Source organism: Mobula birostris, chromosome 8 (assembly GCF_030028105.1).
Source record: "Mobula birostris isolate sMobBir1 chromosome 8, sMobBir1.hap1, whole genome shotgun sequence".
Taxonomy (NCBI): Eukaryota; Metazoa; Chordata; class Chondrichthyes; order Myliobatiformes; family Myliobatidae; genus Mobula; species Mobula birostris.
In genome coordinates, this window is record NC_092377.1 from 82,464,936 (window position 1) to 82,477,855 (window position 12,920).

Consider the following 12,920-nt stretch of genomic DNA (forward strand, 5'->3'; position numbering starts at 1 on the left):
GTATTTTATCAGTACTTTGAGGCATTTCTTCTATTAAAATACCACTCTTCAAATTACAACAACTAATAGCTGCATTTTGTACTGTTTAATGTACATGCATGATTTAAGGGAAAAAAATTTTCTCCATCAATAGCTGTACTAAGCAACTCCTGTAGACCTGATGGTCTGTTCCTGTGCATGCACCAGTATTGCTGTTCTTTCAGCCACTCTGTTGGAGGCTTGTGTCTATAACCTGGCAAAAACATTGTCAACGTTTCTCCCCTCTGGAGAACTTAGAGGACCTGTGGCAGAAATGTTAAGATTGAAAGTCTAGAATAACTAATTCATATCTGCATTTGTTAATTTTCTAATAGCTTGTATTATGGTCATTCCAGTTTTTAGATTATTTTTTAATCTCAATATCTATTAACTTGGGCAATCGTCATTGCATGAATAGTGCAGAATGGAAAAAAAAATGTAAATATTCTACCAGACGTGGTTTAAAAACTTGTATCTCTTGACCTCCAAACTTGAATTTTCTTCTAGTCCTTTTGTATTATTATAAAGGGCTTTAATCTTTTTATCACTTGACTCAGAACCCTGCTGATCTTCGGCAAGTGCTAGTCAACAAGTGGGAGACTCATCCTCATCCACGATCATTTATTCCGTCGGGTATGTCACTACAGTGAGTTTCTGTTATCTGCCGGATTGGCAATAGCAGGAGTACTTGTGATAAATTAAGCATTGGACAAATGTAATTTAATTCTTCAAATTTAAAGTATATTTTTAATGCAAGCCTTTGTCCCATATTTTAAATACTGTGCAAGTGTATCTGTCATGTTGAACAGAATATGTGATCCACAGCACTTCAAACGAACCTGCGACCAGTACCCTACTCCTTTACCCATCAAACCTACATTTTCATGCTCCTGTGTGACTCCCCTTGAAATCCACATCCAGGACAATCTGAGCGTGTATTGCAAACAAATTGTCTCGAAGTAAGAGGCAGAAATTTGTTTTGTGCCAAAAGATACTTTGTCAATTCTGCATTGTGTATGGTACTTCAGAGTATAAAATAAAGTTCTTGTGAAAGAACCCATTATATTAATCAGAATTTTAAGATTTCAGTATCCCACTACCTTCCCTCTGCGTAGTTTTCTTTGCATTGTTCTTACCGTCATGCTTGATAGTGAGGTTGAGCTGCAGCCTTCTCCAGATGTATGCTGTCTGTCTTGATATATTTTAACTTTTTCATGACAGTATAATCGCTACCTTTTTAAAAACTTTTTATTTTTTTTCTTTCTTCCCCTCCTACTAAAAACTTAAAGAAAATCTTCCAAATTCTGTTTACTATTGTTTGATTTGTAATCTGGAACTGGCCATATGAGAAATTGGAGGTGCAGCTCTGCTTCTAATTGCATTGAAGCATTTAAAAAGCTGTGTCATGGTGCCACTCTATAATATTGGATTGAACTACTCTGATGGGACATTCTGGTGCTGTGCCATTAGAATGTCAAAACTGAAGACCTTATTAACTATTGACAAGAAAATATATATAAAGTACACATATTACACAGCAATTTGTGCTTCTAAACAATGTTATAATTTTGATCACAGTTCAAGGCTTTTTTTTAGTTTTAAATTGGTGCTGCTCGATGTCAGTGTCTTGAATTAAATACAACAGTGCCACTTGCACTAATCCTGTATTTATGGCAATTATATTTGGCATTATACGTAATTCTACTTTTGCCAATTTACCCACTCAGTACTTTTATTTTGACAAATAACACCTTTTGCACCTGATTTTGATTGTTAATTATTGTCAATTAGCCTCGCAAAATTCATTTCATGTTGATTTTTTTCCCCAAAAAAATCTGGCGCAGTTATTTAATTTCCATTGATTTTGTACTTTGGATTTTCTGCTTCTCCCTCTTGACACCTTATGATGTGCACTGTGATTAGAAGATCACACCTCAACCAACCTTCCTCCCCCTCCCCTTGTACCTCCAAATCCAGTTGGATGACCTTGTAGGAAGCACCTGATCTTCCCACAGCTGAGTGAATAGATTTGTTAAGTTGTGTGGAAGCTGAGAAATGCATCATGCATAACTTTGGCAGGCATTCTACAAAACAGCATATTGCTGATTCAGTGTGCCATTTTGCACTTAATTCATAATAAAGTTTTTATTAAGGTTTGGATTTTTAAATACAGACAAAGGAAGCAATTAAAACACCTAAGAGCTGTAAGGTTGAGAAGAATTAGATTGCATGTCACAGGTGAGTACAACAATTAGCAGGATGTCTAACCCCAAAATGGACCATCTGTACAGACAACAGAACAGCAAATGCTAAAGAAAAGATCTTATGAAGACACGTTGACATTATGCACAGTTCCCCTAAGATGTTACTGCTGTTTTTCAGACAATACCATCTCTGGGTGCTTCATGAATTTGTTGCCGTTGTTCCTATTTTCTAGATTTCCTTAATTGTTTTAATGAAGGTAACTATCTTTGAGCCTTGCCAGAGACCACTCAATTTGTGAGTCCAGCTGACTACATTTTATGTTTTTTGTCAGCTTTCTTGTGGCTCAGTACTTGCCCTTTGATTTAAATATTTGCAACTCAAGTGACATACTATTGTCATTGCTGAAACACAGTTTAAGATGAGACTTTCCCCTTGAATGCTAGCTTTCCCATTGTTGTAATGTTCATAAGTCTAGAATTCCAGGTTGCTGGTGCTAATGAAGAAACAGAATTGAGCACAATCTTTTTTGTTCTACATCTATTAATTGCTTGATTTCAACTGGACCACAGTTAAGGTGAGCCAGGGACAATTGTGTCAGTGGAGAATTCAAAGTTGTAGATACTTTTCTTTGAAAAAGATGCGGATTTTTTTTTGTTAAAGTAAATGTCGGAGGATATAGTAAATCATATATTAGGCATCTGTGAAGATAGTTGATGTACTTCAATGTCACTTTTAGTCTACAACTTCTACTGTAGAAACATTTCCATAAGAATAGTACTTGGAACGTAGAGGTAGAGAACTGTTAACACTTGTTTGTATAAGGCATTTGTTTCTTGAAAAAGCTTAAAAGATCACAATTTTGATTTGTATATTGAAGTTTCCTAACTGTTCATGTCTTTGCTATAAACCCATAAGGAAATTTATAAATATTGCTGATACAATGTGAAAACACTGAAGGTCTTGGATCCAGGTCTTGACCACCTCAAAACGCAAAACAAAAACATGCGGTCTGGCAAAGTACCAACCTTTACATACCTTTCAGTCCAGTACTGGGCCATCATGTTCCGTCACACATTAACAGACCAGCAGATCTAAGAGGAGTCCTTGATCTGAAATGGCATCTCTGCTTTTTTACTCGCCTAGTGTTGTTGTACTTGCTGAGGGTTCCAGCACTTTGTTTTGTTTTGTGTGTGTTTTGTTTCCTTCAAGTTTGTGTTTTGTGTTGCACGAATCTCTTCACAGTCATTTTAAGCAGGCCTCTAAACTATATTTCCATTCCTTTCTCCCTCTTGGTTTTTATCTAGCTTGCCTTTATAACAATTTCCTGCATACCTTGGCTGCTTCCTATAGCGGCAAGTTCTGATGCCTAAGAAAGTCTCTGAAATTGTTGTTGCTTTGTGCAATATTTGCCTCTTACCAAGCAGTGTGCTAGGAATTGAAACATGAGCTTCCTGTGGTTAAGTTGGTTTAAAGTGTGCTTTATCATCGCAATGGTACGAGGGATAATTGATAAGTTCGTGGCCTAAGATAGAAGGAGTCAATTTTAGAGAACCTAGCACATTTATTTTTCAACATAGCCCCCTCCTACATTTACACACTTAGTCCAGCGGTCGTGGAGCATACAGATCCCTTCTTTGTAGAAGTTGGTATCTTGGACCTCCAGAAAGTGGTCCACAGCAGGAGTGATTGATAAGTTTGTGGCCTAGGGCAGAAGGAGATGTGTTGTACAGCTCTCATTAATGCATATTGAGTGATTATACAGAAAGTTTGACGTTAATAACTCATCTCCTTCTGCCTTAGGCCACGAACTTATCAATCACCCCTGCTGTGGACCACTTTTTAGAGGTCCAAGACACCGACTTCTACAAAGAAGGGATCTGTATGCTCCACGACCACTGGGCTAAGTGTGTAAATGTAGGAGGGGGACTATATTGAAAAATAAATGTGCTAGGTTTTCTAAAATTGACTCCGCCTACCTTAGGCCACAGACTTATCAATCACCCCTCATATATTTGAGTTTGTTTTAGACTTTGCCCTAGTGTGTTATTTAAAAATGCTACCTTTGCACAATAATTTATGTGCAAAGTAGTGTTCAGATAGCCTAAATCCGACTAACCCTAATACACGATTCTGTATAAATCATTGCCATTTAACAGTGAGTGATTTAACAGTTGCAGTTTCAATTGTTGGCCATCTTAACCAATATTAATAAGCATTTGAATGGACATCAGAGATTGTTAGCATCAGAGTATTTTGGTAAAGAAGTGCATTTTATGCACTTATATTTATTTCAAAGGGAGAACAAATACTTGCATCCTGCAGAGTATTGTAAATAGTTAGTCATAGTCATACTTTATTAATCCTGGGGGAAATTGGTTTTCGTTATAGTTGCTTCATAAATAATAGTAATAGAACCATAAATAGTTAAATAGTAATATGTAAATCATGCCAGGAAATTATGAAATAAGTCCAGGACCAGCCTGTTGGCTTAATAGGCTTGCAAGCAATCTCAAATAGATTGCACGCTATATAGAATTATAAGTGAGCCAAATGTGTGCTTTGGGCTTGTTGGCTGGGAATGACTTCCATTCTTGATCCGGGGTCAGTGTTAATTCTTAAAGCAATGTGAAATTTTCTTATAAGCCACATGAACATAATATAACTAAGCAGTAATGAGAGTATACTCAGTGGTTTGACAGGGTTCATTCCATCTAATTGGCTATTGACTTCCTGGTTAGTTATGTGAAATTCTTTTCATTTATAACTGCTCAGAATTTCATAAATTCTGTATTGCCTGATTTGTGCATTAATTCATATTCCCCATCATGGTGAGATTTGCCCACTCATTTTTAACTAGTTTGAGAAATTTCTGCTTTGTATTGCCATTCTTGTAATAAATATAATTTCATATCAATAGGGCGGGTCTGTTCTCAGTGCTTTGTGTGTGCTCTTATTTGTCCTAGATTCTTCTTATACTGTCGGAACTTGTGTTTCAATTTATGGTTATTGTTAATTGCTGTTGCTCTACAATCCTTGCCTTTCTGAAACATCACTAATTGATGCTGAAGTCATTGTCTCAAACTTTCACCATGGCTGTTTGGGTTCTGGATAATAAAGTTACTAAAAATGTTTAGTTTTCAATTTTTACTAATTTTGTTAGCGTTTTCAAGACCTGGATGTGACCTTCAGTGCTCAGTATGCTATTCGGGGGAAAGGTATTTGAATGACTTGCTTTTTGGTGATAAGTATATGGTTAAAATGTTTCGGTATTATGTATTTTTTTAAAAAGTGGCAAGTGTATTCTAGTCTGGGAAAACTGTTTAAATTAGTTGCCCCCCCAGTATTGCAACTAGGAAGTTGAAATTGTTCAGTTTTGAACTGGAACTTATGCCTTCTGCAACAATTATTGACTTCTCCCAATGCTTACTTTTTCTTTTTCTAGAAGAGGAATGCATTTTGGATGATGGATATTTTGGGATACATGGTAAGTGTAAGAATTCATTTTATATTCAGTATTTTTAAGATGTTTAAAAATAAGTATACAGTGCCTATTAAAAAAAGTGTTATCTCCCCCCCCCCCCCCCCAAGAAGTTTTCATGTTTTGTTGTTTTACAACACTGAATCACAGTGGATTTAATTTGGCTTTTTTGACACTGATCAACAGCAAAATATTTTTTATGTTAAAAGTGGTATAGATCAACTCCGAATATAAAACACAAAATAATTGATTGCATTAGTATTTTACCCCGCCCTTCCCTTTTAATAGCACACGCCAAATCATCACTAGTGCAGCCAATTGGTTTTAGAAGTCACATAATTAAATGAAGGATTTGTAAATGGAGACCTGTGTGCAGTCAGGTGTTTCAATTGATTACCGTAGAAACCATAGAAACTACAGCACAGAAACAGGCCTTTTGGCCCTTCTTGGCTGTGCCGAACCATTTTCTGCCTAGTCCCACTGACCTGCACACGGACTATATCCCTCCATATACCTCCCATCCATGTATCTGTCCAATTTATTCTTAAATGTTAAAAAAGAACCCGCATTTACCACCTCATCTGGCAGCTCATTCCATACTCCCACCATTCTGTGTGAAGAAGCCCCCCCTAATGTTCCCTTTAAACTTTTCCCCCCTCACCCTTAACTCAAGTCCTCTGGTTTTTTTTCTCCCCTTGCCTCAGTGGAAAAAGCCTGCTTGCATTCACTCTATCTATACCCATCATAATTTTATATGCCTCTATCAAGTCTCCCCTCATTCTTCAACGTTCCAGGGAATAAAGTTCTAACCTATTCAACCTTTCTCTGTAACTGAGTTTCTCAAGTCCTGGCAACATCCTTGTAAACCTTCTCTGCACTCTTTCAACCTTATTTATATCCTTCCTGTAATTTGGTGACCAAAACTGAACACAATACTCCAGATTCGGCCTCACCAATGCCTTATACAACCTCATCGTAACATTCCAGCTCTTATACTCAATACTTTGATTAATAAAGGCCAATGTACCAAAAGCTTTCTTTACGACCCTATCTACTTGTGACGCCACTTTTAGGGAGTTTTGTATCTGTATTCCCAGATCCCTCTGTTCTACTGCAATCCTCAGTGCCTTACCATTAACCATGTATGTTCTACCTTGGTTTGTCCTTCCAACATGCAATACCTCACACTTGTCTGTATTAAACTCCATCTGCCATTTTCCAGCCCATTTTTCCGCCCATTTTTCCAGCTGGTCCAAGTCCTCCTGCAGGCTCTGAAAACCTTCCTCACTGTCTACTGCACCTCCAATCTTTGTATCATCAACAAATTTGCTGATCCAATTTACCACATTACTCCCAGGTTAATTTACAGGATGAGTCTGGTGAAGAAGTCGCATGCAATGTTGGCATTTATTTCAAGGGGAATAGAATATAAAAGCAAGGAGATAATGCTGAGCCTTTATGAGACACTAGTCAGGCTGCACTTGGAGTACTATCAACAGTTTTGGGTTCCGTATCTCCGAACAGATGTGTTGTCATTGGAGAGAGTCCAGAGGAGGTTCACAGGATTATTCTGGGAATGAAGTGGTTAACACATGAGCGTTTGGCCTGTACTTACTGGAATTTAGAAGAATGTGGTGGGGGGGGGGTTCTCATTGAAACTTATCAAATGTTGGAAGGACTATGTAGGGTGGATGTTGATGGGATGCTTCCTACGGTGGGGGTATCGAGAAATGGGGGGCACAGCCTCAAAACTCAGGGGTGACCCTTTAGAACATAGGTAAGGAGGAATTTTTTTTAGCCAGAGAGTAGTAAGTCTGTGCAGGCCAAGTCCATGGATATATTTAAGGTGGAAATTGATCGTTTCCTGATCGGTCTGGGCATCAGAGAATATGGTGAGAAGACAGTTGTTTGGGGTTGAGTGGAATCTGGGGTCAGCCATGATGGATTGGTGGTGCAGACTGGATGGGCTGAATGGCCTAATTCTGCTCCTTTATCTTGTTGTTCTACGATTGTAGTAAAAATACACCTGTATCTGGAAGGTCCAACTGCTGTTGAGTCAGTATCCTAGCAAAAACTACACCGTAAAGTCAAAAGAGCACTCCAAGCAACTCCACAGAAAGGTTATTGAAAAGCATAAGTTAGGACATGGATACAAGAAAATCTCACGTTACTAACTGTCGCTTGGAGTACAGTTAAGTCAATCATCAAGAACTGGAAAGAATATCGCACAGCTATAAATTTGCCTGGAGCAGGCTGTCCTCAAAAACTGAGCTTGCAAGAAGGGGACTAGTGAGGGAGGTCACAAAGATCCCTATGACAACTCTGGAGGAGTTGCAAGCTTCAGTGGCTAAGATGGCAGAGACTGTACATACAGCAACTGTTGCCCAGGTGCTTCTCCAGTTGCAGCTTTATGGGAGAGTGGCAAAGAGAAAGCTATTGAAAAAAAATTAAAAGAAATCTTGGCTACAGTTTGCCAGAAGGCATATGGGAGACTCTGAAGTCAGCTGGAAGTAGGTTCTATTCTCTGATGAATCCAAATTTGAGCATGACATCCATCAGACTAAATGCAATGTTTGGTGTAAGCCAAACACCACACATCATCAAAAATAAACTATCCCTACTGTGAAGCATAGTGGTGGCTGCATCATGCTGTGGGGATGCTTCACAGCAGCAGGCCTTGGAAGGCTTGTGAAGGTAGGGAGTAAAATGAATGCTGTAAAATGCAAGGAAGTCCTGGAGGAGAACCTGATGGAGTCTGGAAGAGAACTGCAACTTGGGAGAAACATAAAACCAAAGCTGGAGGAGATGGCAGTTGAATGCGTGGCTGAGGAGTTGGTGCACGGGGCAGGGTTTTAGATTTTTGGATCATTAGGATCTCTTCTGGGGAAGGTGGGGCCTGTACAGATTGGTTGGGTTGCACCTGAACTCGAGGGGGAGCAATATCCTTGCAGATAGGTTTGCTAGCATGGTTCGGGAGGGTTTAAACTAATTTGCAAGGGGGATGGGACTCAGAGCGATAGAGTAGTGGAAGAAGTGCATGGAGTAAAGCCAGTTCTAACATATAAAGAGGCTTTGAGAAAAGAGAAGCAGAATAAAGGGTGTAAAGGTAGTAAGGTAGAAGGGCTAAAGTGCATGTACTTCAATACAAGAAGCATCAGGAACAAAGGTGATGAACTGAGAGCTTGGATACATACATGGAATTATGATGTAGTGGCCATTACAGAGACTTGGCTGGCACCAGGGCAGGAATGGATTCTCAATATTCCTGGATTTCTGTGCTTTAAAAGGGATGGGGGGGGGGAGGGGAGGAGGGGTGGCATTACTGGTCAGGGATACTATTACAGCTACAGAAAGGGTGGGTAATGTTGCAGGATCCTCCGAGTCAGTATGGGTGGAAGTTAGGAACAGGAAGGGAGCAGTTACTCTATTGGGAGTATCCTATAGCCCTCTGGTAGCAACAGAGATACCGAGGAGCAGATTGGGAGGCAGATTTTGGAAAGGTGCAAAAAGAACAGGCTTGTTATCATGGATGACTTCAACTTCCCTAATATTGATTGGCACCTGGTTAGTTCCAATGGTTTAGATGGGGCAGAGTTTGTTCAGTGTGTCCAGGACGGATTCCTGTCACAGTATGTTGACAGGCCGACTCGGGGGAATGCCATACTGGATCTAGTATTAGGTAATGAACCGGGTTAGGTCACAGATCTCTCAGTGGTTGAGCATCTGGGGGACAGTGACCACCGCTCCCTGGCCTTTAACATTATCATGGAAAAGGATAGAATCAGAGAGGACAGGAAAATTTTGAATTGGGGAAGGGCAAATTATGAGGCTATAAGACTAGAACTTGCGGGTGTGAATTGGGATGATGTTTTTGCAGGAAAATGTACCATGGACATGTGGTCAATGTTTAGGGATCTCTTGCAGGATGTTGGGGATAAATTTGTCCCGGTGTAGAAGATAAAGAATGGTAGGGTGAAGGAACCATGGGTGACAAGTGAGGTGGAAAATCTGGTCAGGTGGAAGAAGGCAGCATACATGAGGGTTAGGAAGCAAGGATCAGATGAGTCTATTGAGGAATATAGGGTAGCAAGAAAGCTTAAGATGGGGCTGAGGAGAGCAAGAACGGGGCATGAGAAGGCTTGGCGAGTAGGGTAAAGGAAAACCCCAAGGCATTTTTCAATTATGTGAAGAACAAAAGGATGACAGGAGTGAAGGTAGGACCAATTAGAGATAAAGGTGGGAAGATGTGCCTGGAGGCTGTGGAAGTGAGCAAGGTCCTCAATGAATACTTCTCTTCGGTATTCACCAATGAGAGGGAACATGATGACGGTGAGGACAATATAAGTGAGGTTGATGTTCTGGAGCATGTTGATATTAAGAAAGAGGAGGTATTGGAGTTGTTAAAATACAAATGTACATTAGTCCCTGGGGCCTGACAAAATATACCCTATGCTGCTCCATGAGGCGAAGGAAGAGATTGCTGAGCCTCTGGCTAGGATCTTTTTGTCCTCGTTGTCCATGGGAATGATACTGGAGGATCGGAGGGAGGGGAATGTTGTCCCCTTGTTCAAAAAAGGTAGTAGGGATAGTCCAGGTAATTATAGACCAGTGAGCCTTAAGCCTGTGGTGGGAAAGCTGTTGGAAAAGATTCTTAGAAATAGGATCTATGGGCGTTTAGAGAAACATGGTCTGATCAGTAAAACAGTCAGCATGGCTTTGTGAAGGGCAGGTCGTATCTAACAAGCCTGATAGAGTTCTTTGAGGAGCTGACCAGGCATATAGATGAGGGTAGTGCAGTGGATGTGATCTATATGGACTTTAGTAAGGCATTTGACAAGGTTCCACACAGTAGGCTTATTCAGAAAGTTAGAAGGCATGGGATCCAGGGAAGTTTGGCCAGGTGGATTCAGAATTGGCTTGCCTGCAGAAAGCAAAGGATCATGGCGGAAGGAGTACATTTAGATTGGCAGGTTGTGACTAGTAGTGTCCCACAAAGATCTGTTCTGGGACCTCTACTTTTTGTGATTTTTATTAACGACCTGGATGTGGGGTTAGAAGGGTGGGTTGGCAAGTTTGCAGATGACACAAAGGTTGGTGGTGTTGTGGAATGTGTGGAGGATTGTCGAAGATTGATGGGATGCAGAAGTGGGCTGAGAAGTGGCAGATGGAGTTCAACCCAGAGAAGTGTGAGGTGGTACACTTTGGAAGGACAATCTCCAAGGCAGAGTACAAAGTAAGTGGTAGGATACTTGGTAGTGTGGAGGAGCAGAGGGATCTGGGGGTACATGTCCACAGACTCCTGAAAGTTGCCTCACAGGTAGATAGGGTAGTTAAGAAAGCTTATGGGATGTTAGCTTTCATAAGTCGAGGGATAGAGTTTAAGAGTTGCGAGGTAATGATGCAGCTCTATAAAACTCTGGCTCGGCCGCACTTGGAGTACTGTGTCCAATTCTAGTTGCCTCACTAGAGGAAGGATATGGAAGCATCGGAAAGGGTACAGACAAGATTTACCAGGATGCTGCCTGGTTTAGAGAGCATGCATTATGATCAGAGATTAAGGGAGCTAGGGCTTTACTCTCTGGAGAGAAGGAGGATGAGAGGAGACATGTAGAGGTATACAAGATATTAAGAGGAATAGATAGAGTGGACAGCCAGCGCCTCTTCCCCGGGGCACCACTGCTCAAAACAAGAGAACATGGCTTTAAGGTAAGGGGTGGGAAGTTCAAGGGAGATATTAGAGGAAGGTTTTTTACTCAGAGTGGTTGGTGTATGGAATGCACTGCCTGAATCAGTGGTGGAGGCAGGTACACTAGTGAAATTTAAGAGACTACTAGACAGGTATATGGAGGAATTTAAGGTGGGAGTTATATGGGAGGCAGGGTTTGAGGGTCGGCAGAATAATGTGGGCAGAAGGGCCTGTACTGTGCTGTACTATTCTGTGTTCTATGTAAGCTATACAAGAATGGTTTAACAACGAAGTTAATGTCCTGGAGTGATTCCAGACCTCAATCCAATTGAGAATTTGTGGCTGAACTTGAAAAGGGCTGTTCATTCACAATACCCATGCAATCTGACAGAGCTTGAGCAGGTTTGTAAAGAAGAATGGGGAAAATTGCAGTGTCCGGATGTGCAAAGCTGATAGGGACCTGTCCACCTGCTCAAAGCTGTAATTGTTGCCAAAGGTGCATCTTCTAAATACTGACTTGAAGGGGGTGAATACTTATGCAATTAACTATTTTGTGTTTTATATTTGTAATTAACTTAGGTCACTTTGTAGAGATCTGTTTTCACTTTAACACAAGAGTCATTTTCTGTTGATCAGTCTCAAATTAAATCCACTATGATTCAATGTTGTAAAACAATAAAATATGAAAACCTCCAAGGGTGGTAGGGGGGGTGAATACCTTTTATAGGCACTGCACATTGATTGAATGATTTTAATATGTAATGCTGTTGCTCTTCATTGAGCAGAATGAGCTTTTATGCTTTTAATTCTACCGTCTGCTAACATAATGACATGCAGTCATTATAATCAGGGTAACAGGTAGTGAGAAGCTTCATGGAGTCAGTTTCAAAAAAAATCCTCAGACATATTGGAGAAATCAAGAAACCTGAAAGCAAGAAATCTAATATTACATGTAATATTTGAATTGTATCTTATTAGAGACTTCAGAACTATCGAAAATTAAGGAGGGAGGGATGAAGTGTTGATAAATTACTTTAAACATTGAGGATTTTTAAGTCTTGAGGTTTTTGTCCGATTAGAATGTTCAGATTAATATCCCAGTTTTCAAAACTTCATTTACTCTTTATTTGTTGCTTTCCAGCTATTTTTTGTTACTGAATTTTCCACATATAACTGTGTATATCAAGGCACCAGAAACTACTGACAGATTATTTTTTTTAGCATAATATACAAACTGGAAATGTAACTAACAAATCTTCAAATCTCAGATTAGGATCATAAGCATCCAGTGGTTACTGACTGTATTTTTCTATTATTTAAACTGTTTAATATATATACTGGATGTAATTTCTGTAACGTATAATATTTCCAATGTTTCCTGAATCATTTCTTCAAAAAAGAATTGCCGTTGCGCTATTCTTGTTTCTGAATGTGTGTATAAGGCTTGGAAGCAATAAAGCAAGCCTGGGTGCACATGTTAATAACAGCCCTCATGGAGTCTTTAAAGTTGGAGTTTTTATTTCTCCTCATCTA

General features: G+C 39.8%; 1 protein-coding gene across 3 annotated transcripts in view; it reads left to right on the top strand.

The window, feature by feature from the left end:
- The window catches only part of gpcpd1 (glycerophosphocholine phosphodiesterase 1), a 72,789-nt gene that overhangs the window by 19,820 nt on the left and 40,049 nt on the right, over window positions 1-12,920 (top strand). For all 3 annotated transcript variants that reach the window (XM_072265544.1, XM_072265546.1, XM_072265545.1), the window contains 2 exons: window positions 576-651; window positions 5,666-5,707. In XM_072265544.1, the coding sequence (XP_072121645.1) occupies window positions 576-651; window positions 5,666-5,707 (118 nt within the window). The remainder of the gene's footprint in view (window positions 1-575; window positions 652-5,665; window positions 5,708-12,920) is intronic.